Source organism: Natator depressus, chromosome 2 (assembly GCF_965152275.1).
Source record: "Natator depressus isolate rNatDep1 chromosome 2, rNatDep2.hap1, whole genome shotgun sequence".
Lineage (NCBI taxonomy): Eukaryota > Metazoa > Chordata > Testudines > Cheloniidae > Natator > Natator depressus.
The window spans coordinates 75,077,197-75,099,405 of NC_134235.1; the positions used below are offsets into that span (position 1 = coordinate 75,077,197).

General features: G+C 42.1%; 1 protein-coding gene and 2 long non-coding RNA genes across 3 annotated transcripts in view; 2 read left to right on the forward strand and 1 right to left on the reverse strand.

The window, feature by feature from the left end:
- The window catches only part of LOC141982413 (uncharacterized), a 49,017-nt gene extending 41,792 nt beyond the window's left edge, over nucleotides 1-7,225 (forward strand). Inside the window, exons 2-3 of the long non-coding RNA XR_012638064.1 lie at nucleotides 568-680; nucleotides 7,153-7,225. This is a non-coding gene — a long non-coding RNA (uncharacterized LOC141982413). The remainder of the gene's footprint in view (nucleotides 1-567; nucleotides 681-7,152) is intronic.
- Nucleotides 1-19,008, reverse strand: part of DSG2 (desmoglein 2) — a 43,344-nt gene extending 24,336 nt beyond the window's left edge. The window contains exons 1-3 of the mRNA XM_074944454.1: nucleotides 18,954-19,008; nucleotides 2,380-2,415; nucleotides 837-971 (exon numbers count right to left, since the gene is read on the reverse strand). Coding sequence (XP_074800555.1) covers nucleotides 837-884 — 48 coding nt within the window. The 5' untranslated portion in view covers nucleotides 885-971; nucleotides 2,380-2,415; nucleotides 18,954-19,008. The remainder of the gene's footprint in view (nucleotides 1-836; nucleotides 972-2,379; nucleotides 2,416-18,953) is intronic.
- Nucleotides 19,009-20,279: 1,271 nt separating this feature from the next.
- Nucleotides 20,280-22,209, forward strand: part of LOC141981437 (uncharacterized) — a 69,707-nt gene continuing 67,777 nt past the window's right edge. Inside the window, exon 1 of the long non-coding RNA XR_012637775.1 lies at nucleotides 20,280-20,564. This is a non-coding gene — a long non-coding RNA (uncharacterized LOC141981437). The remainder of the gene's footprint in view (nucleotides 20,565-22,209) is intronic.

Below are 22,209 nucleotides of genomic sequence, written 5' to 3' on the forward strand. Positions count from 1 at the left end.
AGACCTGAGGCCACATATTTAATAATGAGTAGGGACACACACACACACAGTTCATTAATAAAGCACCAACCTTCCTGTGCACTGAATGAGGCTGGGTCATGTGCAAAAAATACTATTTGATCAGATAATTAGACACTGTATCATAATGCATACACAGAAGGCAGGAGGGGCAAATTAAGGTTGCACAAGCAACCTTAATTCTGGCATTTCCTAACTTGCAGTGATTGACTTTGTAATGTTAACATTCTTTTAATATAGGGTTTTTTTTTTTTTTTTTTTTTTTTTTTTTTACACACACACAGGTAATGTGAGTATAAACTTTGTGAACTAAGAAGAAAAAAAAATAGGTAAAAATTGAGGCCAACCAACATTAAACAGTGTCCACAGACACCATTTTTTTTTTAAAGAAAAAAACACTCTTAAAGAAACACTGTAAAATAAAGGAACTTGATACATATACTAAGTACTGCACAGATAAAGTTGTTCAGATGTTGTGTAGAACCTACAACAACGGTTACATTTGTTTGATTTTTAGTTATTTATTATGTTTTATTCATTGTTGAACAGATACATTGGTGAAGAAAACCCCAATTTTGTAAGGCATAAGAGTAACGGTTACTGTTGGCCTAATCCTGCAAAGCATTCATGCTCAAAATTCCATTTTGGAGATCATTGCCAAGGTAACATTTTCTTTAAATTGCTGGCTTAAAGAATTGGAGGGTGGTTTTAACAGTGTGTGTGTGTTTAGAGTAGGGCCCAGCTATATTTTACATGCAACAATGTACTTTCAATAATGTTTCCCCATCATACTGTGTTTCAGCTGTTCTCTGACTTACTTTAGCAATTGGATTAATCTTCAAATTGTCATCCTCTTCTGAAATCATAGCAGGTGGAACAACCCATTCCCGCTTTTCTCTGATTTTACTATTCTGATTAGACAGATGATCATTTTTGGCAGCTTGATTAAAAACCTAAGAAAAAAGTAGGTTTAAATTCCAACATTACATTTTAGCCATTAAACACTAACACTCTTCTCAATTGACCACTGCTGTGCCTAGAACTTCTGGATGCCATTTTCCACATGTAATTTTAATTAAACAAGCTGATTGTTTAAATTTACACTCTGATTTTACTGTAGATTTTTTTTTCCTAATAAGTATGCTTTATTTTAATGGTAAGGGTCAGACTCTTCCCTGAAAACCCACGTAAGAAGGAAATGTGTCTGTTTCTTTTAAACACTCACTTAAAAAGGCCAGGTTTAAAATAAACAAATATAAAATTATGTGACAACTGGGAATTAGTCAAATCTCTCAGAATGGGTGTGAATTAAAGTGGTAGCTATCAGATCAGAGGAGAAAGTTATCTATGCAATCCATTTTAAAGAGCTGAGGCCTCTCACATTTCCTTGTTTGCCTTCCCCTCAAACCTCCCTCACCCCCATCAAATGACCTCCATCTTCTCTCTTTACTGCTCCTTCCACCCTGTCCATAGAGCCTCACATCCATCCTCCCACTGGCTCTTTGTCATCCACCCTTATGTTATAATCTTGTCAATCCCAGACACTTGCGAACTACTTGCTTCCACTACCTTATCCTCTTTCCCATGGAAACCCACCTGTTCTCTCCAACTGCCTGGCTTACTCAGTGCAGCGGCTCTCAGTATCCAGATTCAGATTTGGGGTGGGATTCATGACAGAGTCTTAGGTGCCTAAAATGGCAGCTAGATGCCTAAATCCAACATACAGGCACCACTGGCATTCACAAAACCACTGCTTAGCTGCTGCCTATTCCTGGAGGTGCTTAAACTCCTTAGGTACCTACGTTTCCTCCATTAAAGTCTCAGAGGTTCCTAAATTTTGGTTGCTGAGCATGAAGACAGCTCCCTAACTCGACACTGCTGAGCAGTTTGGTTCCTTACTCGTGCCTAAGCCCCACTGGGACTCTCAGACTAGGTGTTCCTCCACTGTCTTGCTTTCAGGGCCAGGTGCAGTAGGAATGCTCTGTGCATACCTAAAACTGCACAAAAGATGGTGGTGGTGCAGTGCCTAAGTCCCCCTTATGACTCTCACCTTGATACCAGCCAGAAACTAACAGTCACTACCATTCACTCAGAGAATCTCAAAGTTGATTCATCACAATCATAATATTCTAGGGAAGTTTTCTCCCAATGGAAAATAGCATTAATGTTGATGGGTTTAGGACTAGGCCTATTCAATTATATTTCTGCAGTAAGCAGTAGATATGACTTGTGTTGTGTCTACATCAAAGCAACTCAAGCTATTTACCAGTTATAAGTAAAGTGGTCTTTTCTTGTTTACTGTTTGCTCAGAAAACCTTTTCTACACATGGACATTGTAGTTATTTCTCAACCATTGCCTACCTCTAGGTGAAGTCCATTTCCAAAGTTCAAACAGATCTGTCAAATAAAGGATATAATCAATGTTATTCATTCTGCATCTGTTTAGTAGCATTAAGGTACTGTTTATACAACCACACCCAAAACAAACTTCAAAATATAAAAAACAAGTAAGAGTCTGATATTGGAAGGCAGAGTGGATTTGATTTAAATCAATAGTCAGGAAGACTCAATTTAATCATGTATTTCTACATAAAAGTGCATTCTTTTTGGTTGTTATAACCTTAATACATATTCTTCACAACTCAGAGATAGATGTAGACTTCATTTTTAGAAGGTACACAGTATAAATTTTTAAGTGATTTATTTTGAAAACTTTTCAGATTAGTTTTACAGCTATTTCAGAAAATGGTAAATGAAATAACCAAACAATCATTCAAAGGTAATTGAAGCAGATATTTATGAAGTCATTGGGTGAACGACTTCCAATTCAACAGGTTAATCATTAATATTTGGAGGATTTTCTTGCCATGCTGTATGAGGAGGAGATCATCATCAGACAGACATTTAAATAGTTTTATTAAACAAAAAACACAAACAAAAACACAAGTTATGTTTTCTGGATTTTTTTCTTCAACAGCAAACATATAATATTTTAACAAAACAAGCATATGAATTTTTGAATTTAGTTAAACATTCAAGGTTTTTTTAAATCAGGTTTGTTTTTATTAAAATTGTTTTTAACTAAAATAGTTAATGAATTTAAAAAAATAACAAAACAAAAATTAAAATCGACTGTGTCAGCCAGGTCAACATGAAAAACTTAAAATATTGGCTTCTGCAGCTAACTCAGTCGTCTTCACCTTCATTTTCCTGTTTGTTCATAATCTGCAAAAGGAAAAACAAGTTTTTCCTGCTTTTTCAGGTCCCAAACCATTTCTTGATTTGGAATGAATTAGTCCAAAGGAAGAAAATATTCTTTCTACAACAGCTGAAGAAGCTACTGCTGTTAAAAGTGAGATTATCACTTCAACAGTCTCTGAATCCAAGTGCTTAAGTGACTTCCACCAGTTCACAGGTGACTTTCTTTAAAACATCATCAGCAAACATATTTCTTGAATGGTTCACCCTTAGCTCTGAAGTTTATTAGAGTTGACATTATGGAGGGATGATTGCTGGATGTCCATGTCATAACCAACTCCTCTTCTTCAGCAGTTAAGGTTTGACCCTGGTACCGAGTACTGAGAATATCTGCAAGAAAATGAGCTGAAGATAGGGCTTGTCCCATTTGTTTTTTTAATGCTTGTAATTTCTCTTTTTAAGATCTCACCCAGTTCCTTCCAAATTTCAACAGCGTCAGCAATAAAACAGCTATTTCCCTGCATTTTGTTCAAGGCTACAGAAATAGGCTTCAGGGTACTCAGCATGTGTTCAACACTTCTCTTAAGCCCAACGTTGAGAACTTTGGCTGTGACAGTGTCATCTATTTTTTCATGACTTTGTTCACAAACTGCCATCAGATTAGGCCAGTTCTTGATATAGTGCTGAAAACAGTCCACTACTGAGTTCCATCGCATGTCTTGTGGGAGAGTTAGCTTGGTTCCTCCCACTTTTTTCAGAGCAGCTACTGCAAAGTGGTTGTTACGGAAGTATTTTGCAATTTCAACAACATTAGCCTTTATTTCTGGAACACTGAAGTCTTTGGCTAGGACGTGTATCAAATGAATACTGCAATTGTAGGTTATTAGCTTTGGACTCTCTTCTAAATAATTTCTTGTCATCTTGGATACATTCGGAGCATTGTCTGTGACCAAGCTGCATACTACACATTTGAATTTTTCTCCATAGTTTGTTATAGTTTTTACTGCAACTTCTTGTAAGTATTCTGCTGTGTGAGCATTTCCTGATGTATCAATTGTTTCTGTAAGGAAGACAATCCCTTCTTCTGTCGTCACACAAGCACATAAAACAGGATCATTGTGGACAATGCTCCACCCATCAAGACTCAGGTTAATAATTTCACTCTAGACATTTTGCACACTGCTCAATTTCTCTTTCATACACTTTATCCAGCAATTTGGCCTATGACATCTGCTCTGTTGGGTGGACTGTATCCTGGTCTTAATGACTGAACCATGTTAATGAAGTGTGGGTTCTCCATCATATGGAAAGGAAAATTTGTTGCATAAACAAACCGGGCAATTTTTTCATCAATTGCCTCTTTTTGTAATCTGCTGGTTCTTATCACAAACTTATCTATGGTTGTTTCTAGATAATGGAGATTTTTTCTTCTTTTTGCAACAGGTGATATACTGTGGCTATGTGACATACATGATGTGACTGAAACACTATCATTGGCAGATAACTCTGAAACTATAGAAAATGATGCTGATCTTGAAGGTTTATAGTCTTCAGAATCCTGTATGTTGAGGATGGATTCTCCTAAACAAAATAAGTCAATGCAGTTATTTATTATTACCATACTGCTCATTTAGTATTACTCATTGTAATCACTGACACTCAGTACTACTTTAAAGGTGAAATTGTAAAAGGAAGATCTGCCTATTTCAGCTATTTATTTTTTATCACAACTGCATCTAAAATGATAGTACCATAGAGTAACAACTACATTTTTTGCTCAAACATGAGAATTCAAGAATAGTCCAGAAGGAAGACAGGCAGTCCTTAAGAAAGAGGTATGAAATAAAAAAGTTTACCAACCTGAAGATCCTGCATGTTCAGACATGTTCCTTTCATCTTCAACGCAGCTTCCTCCTGAGACGGAACACTTCTCACGATGTTGTTTCATTCGGGCAAGCAGGCCTTGCATTTCTTTGTTGCACTGTTTGCATTTTGCACGCAAGCCTGTCTTACCCACAGGTAGAGGAACTTCATTAAAATATTCCCAAACTGGGTCTCTTTTACGGACTGTTTCCATTACAGCTTTTCCCTTCTAGTGAGAGAATGGTATGGTAGATCACAGATCAGTGAAGGCTACACTCAAAGACCTCAAGACTTCTGGAATATGCTGCTCAAACACTTTCACTTTTGTTTCTATTGCCTGTTCCTCTCTTCTCACATTTAACTCCAGACTTCTCCTTGTCCAGATCTATTCCACCCCCAACAATCTTCTATTCATTGAACTTTTTGAAACTTTCCATTTTTAGAGAGAGGTAAGGGATCTACTCTGTGTACACAAATTTGCATAGAGATAATAGGGTTGAGGTCTATTATTTCTCACCTCTATATATTATTTATTTATTTAAAAACATTTTTGCTGTTAACAAGCATGTTATCTCTGGAGACAAAAATCCACAGTTTGAGAACTGCAAAACTAAGCATCTGTGATGGTATCTTCTAGACGGAGTACTGAGTCCCATTGGGTAGATAGAAAGATTAACCTAACTAATCTATACAGAAGCCCCTGGAGCCCCATAAGATTGGGTCCCTGATCCATGAACTATTGGAACTCATTTACAAAACTTTTCTTAAACATTACATGAATATATTGTCTCATACTATAGAATTAGAATTTATAATTCCTACTCCATGATGAGATAGTTTTAATTAAGATACACTATAGCTCAAAGATCTCTTTAGATAAGTTTTTTCCTCAAAAAGCATTTTATCAAAAAGATCACTTTTTATCCAGCCTCACTGCAAGTCATTTAGGTGCTTTTGAAAATTTTACCCACAGTCTATAAGGTATACAAATATTTTATAATTAGAAAATTAAATAAGGTTAGGATCTTTGCAAGCCTTTATTTTAAGAAAGCAAGGAAGCAAGCAAGAATTCTCTTTCTTATGCATAAGCGATCAGCTCTTGGTTCAACAATAAGTCAATGGGAGCCTTCTATTGACTCAGACGGGTGTAGGATCAGGCCAATAATGCTGAAACCAGCAGTATTAGGGTGAAACTTTGTCTCTCCTGGAGTACCTCTGACCTGTTAGGCCTCGGATCATGTAGGAGCATCAAAAAGGTTTCAGGTAATGTCTTAAAGCAAGGATATATCAAAATAACTTCATTTATATTTATGAAGTGAAAGAGGTAATTCTGTGCCTAGAAACCTTTACAGTAATAGAGTATAGGACATGGAGCTGAAGGCTAAAATGTATTACATGTGTTTTCCAAACACACGTCTACAGTGTGTGCACAGTTCAGGGGAACTGCACCTGTATTCCCCCTCTGTGATCCCTTAAGCGCACCACTGTAGACTCCCAGCGCCATTCTTGGGCTAAGGCTTTAGGAGAAGTTTAGCTCCCCTAGAACAAACCATGCTATTTCCAGGGCCTCAGACGGATCAGTCGAGATTCACAACATTGGTGAGGCTGCTCACCTGGTATATTTGTTATACCTCACCTGGTGCTGGACTCCATCTTGGGATGTCAGTATTTTAAAGAATCCTTATTGAGGTTACAGGGACAAACCATCCCGATGTGTAGAAAGAATAATAAATATGGCAGGCGACCAGCTTGGCTTAACAGTGAAATCCTTACTGATCTTAAGCACAAAAAAGAAGCTTACAAGAAGTGGAAGACTGGACAAATGATTAAGGAAGAGTATAAAAATATTGCTCAGGCACGCAGGAGTGAAATCAGGAAGGCCAAAACACACTTGAGTTGCAGCTAGCAAGAGATGTTAAGAACAAGAAGGGTTTCTTCAGGTATGTTAGCAACAAGACGGAAGTCAAGGAAAGCGTGGGCCCCCTGCTGAATGAGGGAGGCAACCTAGTGACAGAGGATGTGGAAAAAGCTAATGTACTCAATGCTTTTTTTGCCTCTGTCTTCACAAACAAGGTCAGCTCCCAGACTACTGCACTGGGCAGCACAGCATGGGGAGGAGGTGACCAGCCCTCTGTGGCAAAAGAAGTGGTTCGGGACTATTTAGAAAAGCTGGACGAGCACAAGTCCATGGGGCCGGATGCTTTGCATCTGAGAGTGCTAAAGGAGATGGTGGATATGATTGCAGAGCCATTGGCCATTATGTTTGAAAACTCATGGTGATCGTGGGAGGTCCCGGACGACTGGAAAAAGGCTAATGTAGTGCCCATCTTTAAAAAAAGGGAAGGAGGAGGCTCCAGGGAACTACAAGCCAGTCAGCCTCACCTCAGTCCCTGGAAAAATCATGGAGCAGGTCCTCAAGAAATCAAGTCTGAAGCACTTAGAGGAGAGGAAAGTGATCAGGAACAGTCAGCATGGATTCACCAAGGGCAAGTCATGCCTGACTAATCTAATTGACTTCTATGAAGAGAAAACTCTGTGGATGACGGGAAAGCAGTGAACATGTTATTCCTTGACTTTAGCAAGGCTTTTGACACGGTCTCCCACAGTATTCTTGCCAGCAAGTTAAAGAAGTATGGGCTGGATGAATGGACTATAAGGTGGACAGAAAGCTGGCTAGATCGTCGGGCTCAATGGCTCCATGTCTAGTTGGCAGCCGGTATCAAGCGGAGTGTCCTAAGGGTCAGTCCTGGGGGCGGTTTTGTTCAATATTTTCATTAATGATCTGGAGGGTGGCATGGATTGCACCCTCAGCAAGTTTGCAGATGACACTAAACTGGGAGGAGAGGCAGATACGCTGGAGGGTAAGGATAGGATACCTGGAGGGACCTAGACAAATTAGACGATTGGGCCAAAAGAAATCCGATGAGGTTAAACAAGGACAAGTGCAGAGTTCTGCACTTAGGACGGAAGAACCCCATGCACTGCTACAGACTAGGGACCGAATGGCTAGACAGCAGTTCTGCAGAACAGGACCTAGGGGTTATAGTGGATGAGAAGCTGCATATGAGTCAACAGTGTGCCCTTGTTGCCAAGAAGGCCAATGTCATTTTGGGATGTATAAGTAGGGGCACTGCCAGCAGATCAAGGGACATGATCGTTCCCCTCTATTCTGCATTGGTGAGGCCTCATCTGGTGTACTGTGTCCAGTTTTGGGCCCCATACTACAAGGAGGACGTGGAAAAATTGGAAAGCATCCAGCGGAGGGCAACAAAAATGATTAGGGGACTGGAGCACATGACTTATAAGGAGAGGCTGAGGGAACTGGGATTGTTTAGTCTGCAGAAGAGAAGAATGAGGGCGGATTTGATAGCTGCTTTCAACTACCTGAAAGGGGGTTCCAAAGAGGATGGATCTAGACTGTTCTCAGTGGTAGCTGATGACAGAACAAGGAGTAATGGTCTCAAGTTGCAGTGGGAAAGGTTTAGGCTGGATAGTAGGAAAAACTTTTTCACTAGGAGGGTGGTGAAGCACTGGAATGCGTTACCCAGGCAGGTGGTGGAATCTCCTTCCTTAGAAGTTTTTAAGGTCAGGTTTGACAAAGCCTTGGCTGGGATGATTTAGTTGGGGATTGGTCCTGCTTTGAGCAGGGGGTTGGACTAGATGAACTCCTGAGGTCCCTTCCAACCTTGATATTCTATGATTCCCCGGGGAGCGGAGACCCAGTGTGTGGGGGCAGAACCCCAAAGGCACTAGGGCCCGGGAGGGATATGGGGGCCATGAGGCAGGCGAGCTACCAACCAGCAGAGGGTGCTCTGGAGGCTGGAGAGCTAATTCCCAAGACGACCAGCAGGAGGCGCCGCAGTAGTGAGTCTTCATTTCGCTACAAGGTGCAACAATATTAGATATTTAGAAATTAAAAGAAAAGGAGTTAAATTGTTGGAGACAGTGAGATTGTTTTGATTTTGGAACCTGAAAATTTGAGTTTTTTAGAAGGAGATTAGAGTAGTTTAACTCTCTTTTCCTCTAGCCCCCTAGATTTTGCACCCTGGAATAATTTTTGGCTTTGTTAGTACGCATCACATGACAATCTCTGGCGTGATTTCAGATTCAAGTCATTCAGTGAGTAATTCTTTATCTTCTCTTCAACTGGGATCTAGACTGTGACTAAGCTCTGCAAGTTAATGTCTCCTCTGATTCAAAATTAGTTGCTCTCAGTTTCTCTACAACTATTCTTTCAACTTCTACAGGAGGCTTTATTTCTTTTCGCACACTATTTCCTGGGTGCTGTTGGGAGATTAGACTGAATGTTGTCTCAGCCTGAGAACCAAAAAACTGTTCCTGAAGAGGTCTTTCCTAGCATATGTATCCTGAAGGATAATTCTGCCAAGTAAAATCTGGTTTAATTTGTGCTAACTGGAATTGGATGCAGAAACATAAATTGGGTATAAATTCAGGGTGGCCACCCCGAGAAAGAACCTGAAGTCTGATATCAGGAGAGGCATAACAACCAATGCATTTACTAAAGGGTAACACAAGATGCAATCGCAATAGCTGAACAGTGACAAAAATGCTGGCAGGAGCTACAGAGAGAGCTGAACATCTCCCTACACTTTAAAACCCCACAAAAACTTTAAATACAGGAACAAAAGACTGAAAGTGAATAAAAGTTGGGAACTATGCATGTGTTGAGCTGAGTCAGGAAATGGCATTCTCCCCCAGGATTGGGAGGCAGTGCCCATAGCGCTGGAGTAGCCTACAAAGGCCTGCTGTAACTCACCCTACATATTGTCTAGCATATCCAACCATGTGGTGGACACACTGGCCATGTTACTACTATCCCAACTAATCCCCTACTGCAGCAGAGAGATTGGTGTGGAGCCTCAGCTCTGTGAGAGGGACGGAGATGCAGAGTTCCCCTTTTTGAAACTTCTTTGCTCCCTGGTAACTACACACAGCATTCTGGTTATGTAGAGGGCTGCTGATTCAAGTCATAAGGCCCTGATCTGGTTATTCTGAAGTCTTTCCAATGTGTTCAATGGGAGCTGGATTAGTGACCCAAGACAATAGTTAGTAGAGCAGAATGTTTTACTAACGCTAATTTCAGTTTAGTTTGCAAACAAAAAGAATCTGCTGCAGCACACATGAGAATGCAGCCCACAGAAATCACACTCCACTGACAGAATATGAAACATACATACAAACTTGATGGATGAAATCCTAGCCTCAGTGAAATCAATGGGAGTTTTTCCACGGGTTTCAGTAAGCTCACAATTTCACCCAATGAGTAGAAAATGTACACTTGCAAGGATTCATGGGTAGGCTGTTACAAAGTAAAATTAAATGTGCCTCAGTTGTGACTGTATTTTCTTTTATTAAAAAGGCATAAAAAGCTTCCGAAAATCAGTCTCATATGTTTAGATTGTAAAATTTTTGAGTTAGAAACTGTATTCTTACTTTATGTATGTTGAGTGCCTAGCACCGTGGGATCTTGATCCTCAACTGGAGCCTCTAGACACTACCCCCAGTACAAATAGCTTCCATTATCAAAAGCCATATCACTGGCTTTTTGTCAAGGAAGCAGTTTGAAGGGAAGAATATGACTGCTTTATGGGGGAGAACCTGGTCCCATTGATCTCAATGGCAAAAATTCTTATTGAGTTTTATCAACCTAAGATTAAGTCCTATATGCTTTCCTAAAATAATTAAATCTAGAAGTCCAGCATTTCTAAAACTTAGATATTTCATATTTGCTTTGTGTTACAAGTATCACTGAGAAAAAATTAAGCTTGTGACATAATGAAAGAGTCTTATTGTGATTAGAGAACTTTCCAAACACACAAAGTCTCTTTCACAGGTGCGTCAAAATTTTTGACTATAATGCTAAAAACACATACACATGTTCTTAACTTTCTGCATGGAGGGCTTGATTTCGCTGGGCTTTGGCTCGGGATCAGCGTCAAAGGGACTACTTAGCTGTGCAAAGATAGATTTCACAGCACTGTGTAAAATCCTGTAAACACTTATGCATATGACTGTGTTCCACGTGTCAGCGTATTAGATGGTGCCAAGAGGGGGCTGTAAAAATCCTGATAAAGAGATTATCCAAGAACTAAAATGAGAAATTTAATCTTCTTGTCCATTGCATAATAAACAGTCTTTTGGATCCACTTTTTATTAGGAGGCTCAAGGTCTATGTAAAAGATTTTGCAGGCATTTCCTACAACCAGCTGCCTAGCTAGCCATTTGCTGATGTTTTCATCCTATCACAACAATAGTGAAATTGACAAATACAACTTATGGCAAGTGGCAGGCCTTCTAAAATCTAACCCCCCTCTTAAGGGCTGTATGAGACCTCCTCAGGTTGAGGGCATCTCCTACACCCTGTTGACAGAGTCTCTGCATTAGCTATAATGGGGATGAACGAGGGAGGTGAGCTTGCAGTGTTGCAGTAGCCCCAGTACCCTGCAAAACTGATACAGAGGAATAGCTGCCACATCAGCAGCAGATCATCCACACTGTTCTCTTCATGTGGTTTTTTTTCCCCCCTCCCTAACTGCTTTATATTCTATTTCCATAGAGCCTGAACGCTTGGGCTTTGTGCAAGTAAAATGAAACTCAACCTAAGTATATAACCATAGGTTTGCCTCAGACATCTTATTTTTTTAAGTTTGGCCTTTATGTTTTTGGAATGGGGGAAGGGTTGACCATATCCCCACCACAGGGTTTTTTTGATCAATACATTTTAAAGATTAAATTTTAAAAAAATAAATGCAATGTGCTTAAGTTCTCATACCAATGAGCACTGATTGTTTTAAAACTGCATTTAAGTCAATGTGAAGTTTATATCTACCCACATGTGTGAAAGGATGGATTCTGAGAATTGCTGAATACTCAGTTTTCACTGAAACCAGTAGAAGAGTTGAAGCCACTAGGTGAATCAAGCCAATAATGATTAAGAATCTTAACTCATTTATGTATTTCTTCATTACTAAACCTTTTAAAGCATACACCTTTTCATTTTTGTTACTATTTTAAATGTTTCTGGGATGTTTTCTGAGTGTAGAGAGGTTCAGTTCTCCCTGTGAAACTGATGGTTTACACAAGCCCTTTTTTGGTACTATTGGGTGACAGAGATCACAACCTGTTACCTTTGAGTAAGTGCATACATTGTTATGCTACTCCTGACCCAGGACTGATCTGCACTAAAAAATTAGACCAACCCAACTACATTGCTCAGAGATGTGAAAAATCCACAACCCTGAGCGATATAGTAAAGCTGACCTATGCCCCCATATAGATACGCTAGGTCAACAGAAGAACTCTTGTGTCAACCTAGCTACTGCCTCTCGGGGAGGTGGATTACCTATGCCGATAGGAGAACCCCTCCTATTGGCATAGGTAACGTTCATATTGTAGATATATAGACTACAATATAGACATTTTGCACTTCAAATGTAGACAAGCCTTCAGCCTCCCTGGTAGTCAGACTTCACGTTCTATCTCTGAGGTGCTCCACCTGACACAGTCTTGAATTTGTCACCACACCCAATTCCAGTCATTACAAATTAGATCAGGTTTTATTGAGAGCATAGGGAAAAAAAGACAAAAGAAAATCAAAGCTGGTTAAATAAACATTTTTATTAAATTAGAATTAAAATAAAATCTGGCAGGTCACTACAAAAAAGCCTCCTATGGGTAGGTCTACACTGTATTTGGGAGTGAGCCTCCCAGCCCACGCCCACAGACTTGTGCTAGCAGGGCTTCAGCTAACATGCTAAAAGTAGGTGTGTAGACATTGCAGCTTGGGCTCTGAAGACTGGGTGGGGGAGGCCTTGCCAATGCCAAAGGGTCATCTACTCAGCTATTTCTAGCACACTAGTGAGAGCTTCACTAGCATAAGTCTGCGGACATGCAGGGTATATATACCCTAAGTGGCCAAGACTTAGTTACAGGCAATTGTTTAAGGAAACTGACATTACCTAAAAGTACTTTCCGTTGTTGTCTCCCTGCGCTTAGCACCATGGTCAGTGTGTCCATAGACCCATTGACTCTCTCAAGCCCCAGCATGCTTGAAGAAAGATGCATATCCATCCCAAGGTATGTGTCCGTTCCAGGATGGATCTTTGTTTTACAGGAAACAATCCTCCACAGACACCATTTGCCTATTTCACAATCACAAACAACGTTTCAAGTAACACTAATATTAAGAACAACAAGGAGTCTGGTGGCACCTTTAAAGACTAACAGATTTATTTGAGCATAAGCTTTTGTGGGTAAAAACCCCACTTCTTCAGATGCATGGAGTGAAAATGCATCTGAAGAAGTGGGGTTTTTACCCACAAAAGCTTATGCTCAAATAAATCTATTAGTCTTTAAAGGTGCCACCGGACTCCTTGCTGTTTTTGTGGATACAGACTAACCCGGCCACCCCCTGATACTAATATTAAGCCAACTTTTATCAAAAATAATGAAACCAGATTCCACATTTGAAATTCATCTCCAGAACTCTCAATATTCTTGTATTGCTACAATTACAATTTGTAATCAACATACTGACCATTCTAAGTCCCAATCCTGAAGTTTGTTCTATACAAATGGAGTCCTATGCCTGTGGACATCCCTTTGAAGTTAATTGGAATCTGCATAGGTTCAGGAGGTCTGCCTGACATTATCTCTCATATCAGATTAAAATACCTGTGTTATTATTTCCATTGAGTTAGTGATACAACAATATTTTAGTGTAGGACTCCTACAAAATTTCCCTGTGATTAACCCTATTTCCCAGAGGTGCAGGACTGAAGATACTATTAATTTCCATTTAAACAGTATCACTTTCTCAGAACCACACCTAAGTAAGAGGGCAACATCTATGGCAGGAGTAATTTTGCTGTAACTAAAGACAAGGTGAATGAACTTCATTAAAGGTAGGGAACTCACCCAAAGAATCTCTTCCATTTGGTGGCAAACTTTTAACAAAGACCCCCAGTGGCTCCTCCAGAGAATCACTGCTTTGAGTTCACAAATGAACTAGTCAATCTGATTTCAGGTGCATTGTCATGGTTCATTTATATTAACATATATTAAAAGAGTATATTCTGAAATTTGACAAGCCAGCGTAACTACCATTCATGCCAATGGCGTTAGGCACAGTGAGAGAACAAGTTCTATAAAGGATGCATATTATGGAAGCTACGGAATCTTAAACTGTATGACAATTTGCTTCCTTAAACTTTTTGCATCTTCGCTGAACAAGTTTATTTATAAATCAGTGACACTGAATGGATGTCACTGAGAACAGAATCTGGCCATTGGTTCCCCCCGGGAGGGTTGCAACTTACCAGGGAAATCACAAATAGGTGTCAAGAGGGAAATTACCCTGCTCTTACCCATACTTTTAAGTGGGAGATGAGATGAGTCCTGTGTAGATTTTGACTAGATTGGAGTGCTCAGGACAGGGTGTGCCCTGACAGGGAACCTTTGCAAACCATTGTATTATACAAAATCTCTGAAGTGCATGAATAACCATGTGCCCTCTCTTGATACTTTTAAAGCAATGGATAGCAAGTAAAATAGAAACAAAACACTAGACAGTTAAATATGCTAAGTGGGACTGACATCTTTTCATTTAAAGAGCCCAAACCACAGATTTGATCTGATTGACTGATATTTCGGTTTTTGTTTGTTTATTTTTTTATTAGTAGAAAAATTTAAAGGGCTGTTGGTTTAATATTGGCACTTCACTAACACTTGGAAGAGTTGTACACAAAGGAAGAGTGATGTTTCCAAATAGGTATTGACTTCTGACTTTTTGTTTTCACATCAAAGTATTGCTTTGCATTAAAGGCTTTCAGAGGATTAGGAAAACTGTATACATCACAAGGTCGAGAGTAAAGATTTTTCAGTAGTAAAAAATGTAATGTACCGCTCTGATTTCACATAAACATCTAAAATTAAAATCAAAGTACACAGGCCTCTTCAGTGTTAATTTAAGATTTCTTAACAGAAGCATATTTTCTAGGGAAATCCCTGAAGGCCTTTCACTTAACCACCTGCCATTGGTGGTTCTCAAGCTTCATTGGTGGACTCAGAAGCTCAGAATTATTTCCTGGGGAATTGCTAACAGAAAAATTATCTATTCAGGAGTATGAGAATGAGTATACTCCACCCTTGTAACAAAGCCCTCTATTTAAACACCATGAGTCAGAGTCTGATCTCATTTAAGGTATGTCTGGAGCTGGAAGTGCGATTTCTAGCTTGGGCGGAAGTACGCACACTAGCTTTGATCCAGCTAGCACACTTAAAGCAGAAGTGTGGCCACAGCAGCGCAGGTGATAGGATGGACTAGCTGCCCTGAGTACAATCCTGCATGGAACCCTAGGTACTTACTTGTGTGGCTAGCCCATCTCTTTGCCCACACCTCTGCATCTACACTTCTAGTTTTAGCATGCTAGCGCAATCAAAGCTAGCGTGCATATATCTACCTGAGCTGGAAATTACACCTCTAGCTCAAGTGTAGAGGTACACTTACACTGGTGTTAATACAGACTTACTCCTCCAAAGTTACTTGGGTGGCAGTGCCAATATACTTAACTGTGGTGAAGTTACTCCCCATTCACACTGATGTTTCTGAGATCAGAATCTAGCCCCAACTTCGACATACAAAGGGCCATCTAGGTGCATCCCTTTATTGGGGATAAGATGATGCACAGCAAACTGGAACAAGCTCTATGCCGTATAAGGGGAATGTTCTCTCTGCTACACTCTTACGTGGGTTTAGAGAACTCATCTGTCTGCTGCATGGCTAGCACGCTCTGCTGACTGGTGTGTGAAGCTTTGGTTCTGTTTACATGCCACTTCTCCCCATCCTTTGGGGCACTGCATAGCCAGGGAAACCAAATCATAGAAACATAGGGCTGGAAGGGATGGCCATCTCCACCCCACTGTGCTGAGGCAGAATTAAGTACACCTAGACCATACCTGACAGATGTTTATCTAACCTGTTCACGATAGTTATTGCAGGGACTGTACACTGCTGGTAAGAAGAGACAGGGCTGGCCAAGGGCACAGAGGAGGACTGATGCACATCATCCTCCATCCAGCCCTACAGAAGATGCCCAAAAAGTTAATATAGCTCCAATCACTTCTAGTAGCCAAATTCTGAAATCTTTATTTGGGGCCAAATTTTACTATCGTTAACACCTTGTTGACTGACATGGGGTATGCAGGACTGTATTAACTTTTCTGTAGATCCGCCTGTAGTCTTTGGGAGCTACTGTGCCAAAGAGAGAGTCCAGTGGAGCTAGGCTGCCAAGGAGTGAGGTGGGCAGGCTGCCAGGGACCAGAGATCCTGAAGAGGTTCAGGGCCTCCAAGCAGACAGTCCTGGCCCCCCACATGTCACCCTACAACTGTGAAAAACTTGGGGAAATCCATCAGGCTGCATGATACTTTTCTATGGGTTTGGGGAGAAAACACTGCTCCTGACAGGATGCTGTGGGAAAAATCTCCACAAGGATTTCTTTGCAAATAGTTTCTTCCCATGGCTTTCATCACAGAAGGGGACAACCTAGTCACCACATTTTATTTCCACTACAAGTCAGTGTGACAGAAACTAATATTATTAAAGAGACAGCATGAGGCCAAACTTAAAATTTGTAAAAACTATCTTTTACAAAACTAACTTTGCCCTGCAAAGTTAAAAACAAAAGGCAGGGAAGGAAAGAGCCCAGATTTGCTTCCTTGGGATGTATGAAGAAGGCCTGAAAGTTTGCCCCACCAAATGTTTTTCACATTGGAGAGTCACATCTTGTCATTCTGTTTTTTGTAAACAAACAAAACCCTCTGTGGATACCTTGCCTTCTCTCACTTCCTTGATACCTGTGATGTCATGATTGTGAAACTTGAACAAATGTTTTGGGAACATAATTTAGCCACTCCTTAAAACTCTTGTTTTTGTTTAGTCCTCACTGACTCAGATGAGACACAAAATGTTGAAAGAAAAGATTTCTTTGTTACAGATTCAACACACCAGCCTCTTTAACTAAGAGCTAAGAAATCTCCCATTATTTCCAGTTCTCCAAAGATACCTTCAGCAAACCAGGCAAGAGAAGAGAGAACATTCCTGATATTTCTAAGGTAGAGGACATGTAGAATTTAAACCTTTCAATACCTTCTTTATACATAATAAATTTAAAATATTATAAAATGACCCTGATCTTCCAATCGGATTTGCTCAGATGGACCACTAGGAAAAAAGGTGTTTTTTTCAATTGAGCTAGCTTTATTTGATGGAATATCCCATCTGACACTAATGTAGACATAATTTAGCACCATTAGCTTGATTTCTAACAAGTTGGGTTATAGCCTATGGTCCTGCCTAGGCTTGAGCTAACTCAACTGAGAAAAAGCACCCTTTTCCTAGTTTAGCAAAGGCCAATGGTCTGTGCATCAGAGCACGGGGCCACACATGTGGATCCCCCTGCACGATCGGGAATACTGGTACAACTAGTGAAAACTTCAAACCAGTTAAAATTTGTAAGTTCACCCATTGTAACTCTTACAACAGTGAATAAAATATTTTCCAACAAAGGTGATTGTTTAAAGTTGACTGTGTCCCTATAGTTTGCTGTTATTGTCTGAAGCTTAGGAAACTATAAATGGCATGGGTCAAAAACATTTCAGCTGAACAGTTTTCCATTTGAAAATGAAGATTTCAATGGAAGCAAAATCTTCCATAGGAATGTACCAATTGCATCAAAACTTTTAATGGGAGACTGGCAGGGAGGCCAGTTGACCCAGTTCCTAACCTGATGGGCTGCGCAGTCCCATGGCAGTTCCATGACATTTTTTGAAATTTTGACTTTTCATCCCAACGCAGGATTATTTTCCCTCCTCCCACCACAACCCCAAAAGTTTCCATAGGATGGCAATTATGTTTCCAACCAGCTCGGACTATAAACAGCCGGCTGAAGAGTACATTATCTTATTAAGAGAATTTTTTAAAAAAATCTAAGATTATTAATAATGTCAGTAAAAGGAGTTCCTTATTTGGAAAGTTCCGTTTAACTTAGCAGTATCCGCTCAAGATAGGTGAAAACAAAACCAATAGAACTGACAAGGTTATGGAAGCCTCACTGGGTTAAAACAAGGAGTAGTCCTTGTGGCACCTTAGAAACTAACAAATTTATCTGGCCATAAGCTTTGATGGGCTAACACCCACCTCATCAGATGCATGGAGAGAAAAATAAACCAACAAATAAATCGGTTAGTCTCCAAGACGCCACAAGGACTCCTTGTTTTTGCTGATACAGACTAACAGGGCTACCCCTCTGAGACCTGGCACTGGGTTAAGAGTCCTGTCCAAACACTCAAGGCAGACCCGCCAGGGTGAGGGGTGGGAATGGTCACATTTAACAGCTGGAAGACAGAGTAAAAGAACCGCGCCCGCCGCCCGGCACATTCCTAGACGCACCCCAGGCTACTCAGCAACTATTTAAAAAAAACACAACACCTAAACATCTCAGTACAGGTGCAAAACCCGACAGTAACGAAGCGCTGAGAATGTCCCCCCCCCCCCCCCCCAGCAGGGCTCCCGCCTGGGGGCTCCCAGCCCGCCATTACCGCCGCTGCTGTCTGAAGGCAAGAACAGCCCGCCGGGGCGAGGCGAGGCTGCGGGGCGAGGCGCGGCGCGGCTGCGGGCCGGGCCGGGCGTGGCGGGAGGGAAGAGGTCCACGTCGCCCTCGGCCCCGTGCAATCCTGTGAGGCGCTTCTCGCGCGGCAGCTACGCCCCGCTCGCCCCCCACCGCCTCTCCGGCCGGGCTGCGTGACCGCAGAGCCGCCTCCCGACCCACGCAGCCCCGCGGGGCTGCGGACTCACCGTGACGAGCAGCAGCAGCAGCGCCTCCAGCCGTCCGGGTCCCGGGACCCGCGCCATGGCCGAGTCGCCCGCCCGCTTTCCCCCGCTGCCCTGTGCCCAAAGCGGCCGCCCCCCGGGACGGGACTCGGTCCGGGGCGGGATTCCTTCCCCCGCCCGCTGAGGCAGCCGGCACGCGGGAGCCGCGGAGGGGCTGGGACGGGCGCGCGGAGGGGCGGAGTGCGGCGCGCGGGGCGGCTGGCCTGACATTTGTACACCTGGGGGGAGGGGGCAGGTGAATCCCGCCTTCCTCTGAGGCAGGGCTGGGAGGGGGGAGCGGGGAGGTGACGTCTCCCAGGCCCCTTCGGGGCAGGGGGAGGGGCAGCGGCCGCCCTGCTTCCCTCCTGGCTGCGGACTAACCGGAGCCAGGGGCTGGAAGCTGCCGGCCCCCTCAGCAGCCGCCGCCGCCGCCGCTTCAAGAGACCGCAGCGTCCCGGTGGGAACGAGTTTCCCTTCGCCGCGCGGCGCAGCCGAGCCCGGTGGGAACCGCTCCTCGGGCTTCTGTCCGGGGAAGACACAAATAAGGCCGGGAAGAGACAACGTCCAAGCTGCCGGCGATACGCCTGTGAACTCAAGCGCTGGCTGTGCCACAGCCGCCCCTTGCGCCCGACGGCGGGGGGGCGCGGAGCGGGGAACGAATGGGGGTGTTTTGTGGAAGCGCCAGCCACAGGCAACGCAGCCACTTACCTGGGAAAGGCCCCGCTGTCCCAGCGAGCCCTGGCCCGTTTCCCGGGGCGCTCCTCGGTTTCTTGCCACGCACATCGCAGCGCTCCTGGAAGGGAACAGCATGGGCCAGCCCTGGACGCTGGCCGACTCTGTTCCTTCACCCAACAGCTACAGCCTTGGCAGGCGCAATACTTCCCTCCCGTCCTGGAGGGACCACTGACCGGGATCGGGGGGTTGTTTATCCTCTAGGCCTGGTCGCTCCTTGGATTTTTTTCTAGGGCGAGAACTTTTATTAAAACTTTTGTTTTGTTTTTATATTGCAGCTACTTTTTTTCCGATGGGGATCTGGGCAAATATATATCTATATATCCCCACCCTTGTCAGTACCGAGTTTCTCTAATAAACATACTTGTTTTCTATGTTGATCTTTGATTTTTACGTGCGTCTGCTTCTCACGCCACAAGGCTTAGCCCCACTCGCTGCGGGGTAGCTTTCCCAAAGGATTCTTCACACATAGTCATGCTTTTGTCTCTGGGCAGGTTTGGGCTGAACAGGTGTTTGTATGAGGGTTTCAGATATAGGGAAGGCTCGTTCCATCCCCCCCCCCGCCCGAAAGAACACCACAAGTCATAGCAAGCGGAGTGTGCTTCACAGCCAATCGTTTCACAAAGAGCAGCCTTCATTAATGAGGAATGCGGCTTCCCAGGGAAAACATGGACTCATGGAAAAGTAGTAAGAAGAATTGATCCAAGACAGCCTGCCAATGTTGATGATGCTCCTAATCTGTGTTCCATACCCTGCAAGCCGTTTCCTTTGGATCCCTTTCTGATACTGCTCTCTGCTCAACACCACCTGATTAATTACCACCGAGCAGTCCAGAATCTAATGATTTCCGACGGGACAATTAAGGTAAGCATGCTTCCTACTTTTACAAGGATTGGACGCCTTTATGCGAATAGATGCTGATAAATTAGCATTGATTACGTCAGGTTCAATTGTGGTAAATACCTTTTCACATCATTTCTGAAGCAACCAATTGTAAAAGCATGAACAGAATTCGGACTGTTTCAGAGGAATAGCCACCCAGGAGCATTTTGCATTGTACATACAGCATCTCCGTAAATAACTCCATCTGAAACAACTGCAATAGTTATACACAAAATGGTAAGTTAAGGCCAGAGAACCAGCATTACCTCAGAATGTCTTCACTTTTGTTGATTTAGGAAATAGTGAGATAGAAATTGCTGCTGCCTTTCTATGCACATCATATTGCTGCTTAGAAAAAAATCAGTGACACCACATGTCCAAGTGCAGTGGCTGCAGTGTTATATTCCTAGCTCTGCCCCGGGTAACAGTCTCACTGGTCAAGGAACATAACTTCTCTATGCTGAAGCGTAGCTACTTGTGAATGGGTGCATTAATGGTTTTGTTCCTCACAAACATGCTTTGAGCCTTACCTAATGTTAGTAAAAGTGCTGAGATCCTATTTTAAAGTTTTGTAATTCTTGAATGAAAGAAGCAATATAAGTGGAAATTATTATAATTTTAAGGTGTGCAGTGGAGAATAGGACTGAAGCCCTTAATATGATGTATATACAGTATTTTTAATTGGGTGAGCTATACCAAGGTTCAAAGCTCTGGGTATATTATGACTGACGGCCTAAGAGTTCCAGAATCATTATAATGTAAATGAATGTGTCTCATGTCAAAGATCTGTAAGGAAAGCTCATTCATTTGCAGATTAATAGACTACTACAAAAATTTTTGGTAATTTTTTGTGCTCTCCAATGTAGCCAAGTGGAACCTTGATGCAAGTGCTAATTATTTGTTAGGGCCATTTGTTAGTGGAATACATTTCTACAACTAATCAAAATAATTTCTGCATTAAAATAAAGTGAAACCTTCTCATTTCCATTTAAAATCAATTAAAAATAATAGACCAATGTCAAGTATTGAGGCCCCAGTCCTGCAACCACTTAGTCAAGTGTGCAACTTTATTCGTTTGTGTAATCTCACTGACTTCACATGCATAAGCCTTTGTAGGAGTAGTGCCAGATGCAGGAATAGTGAGCTGCCAGGGAGCAGCAGTAACTCTTGTCCCCCAGAGTCCAGCCAGAGAAAGATCAGCCACTAGAGCCAGGGAGTATGTGGAATCTGTGCTCCCAGAAACTTCCTTCTGCCAGACCTGCTCTTGTGATGCTTATAACATTCACATAGGTCAGTCAAAGCTCCTGCAAATACTTTCAATTACCACTAATGCTGAGCTTCCTGATTTCTTGTTTATCATTTTTATAGCACTCATTATTGACATACCTAAACATTTTTATGAATTTAACTGTATATCAGCTTCCTTTTAAGATAGGAAAATATTATTCCTATTGCATGGAGGTAACTTTCCCAAGTTCACATTTGACATCTGGCAGATCCAGGAGCTAAATTCACATCTATCTGTTTCCAGCCCAGTCCCTTCACCACATGACCATCCATTCAATTTCACCGATATATGCTATAAACTAGCCCTCCCAGCTTTCCTTACCGATCTTTGATATAATGA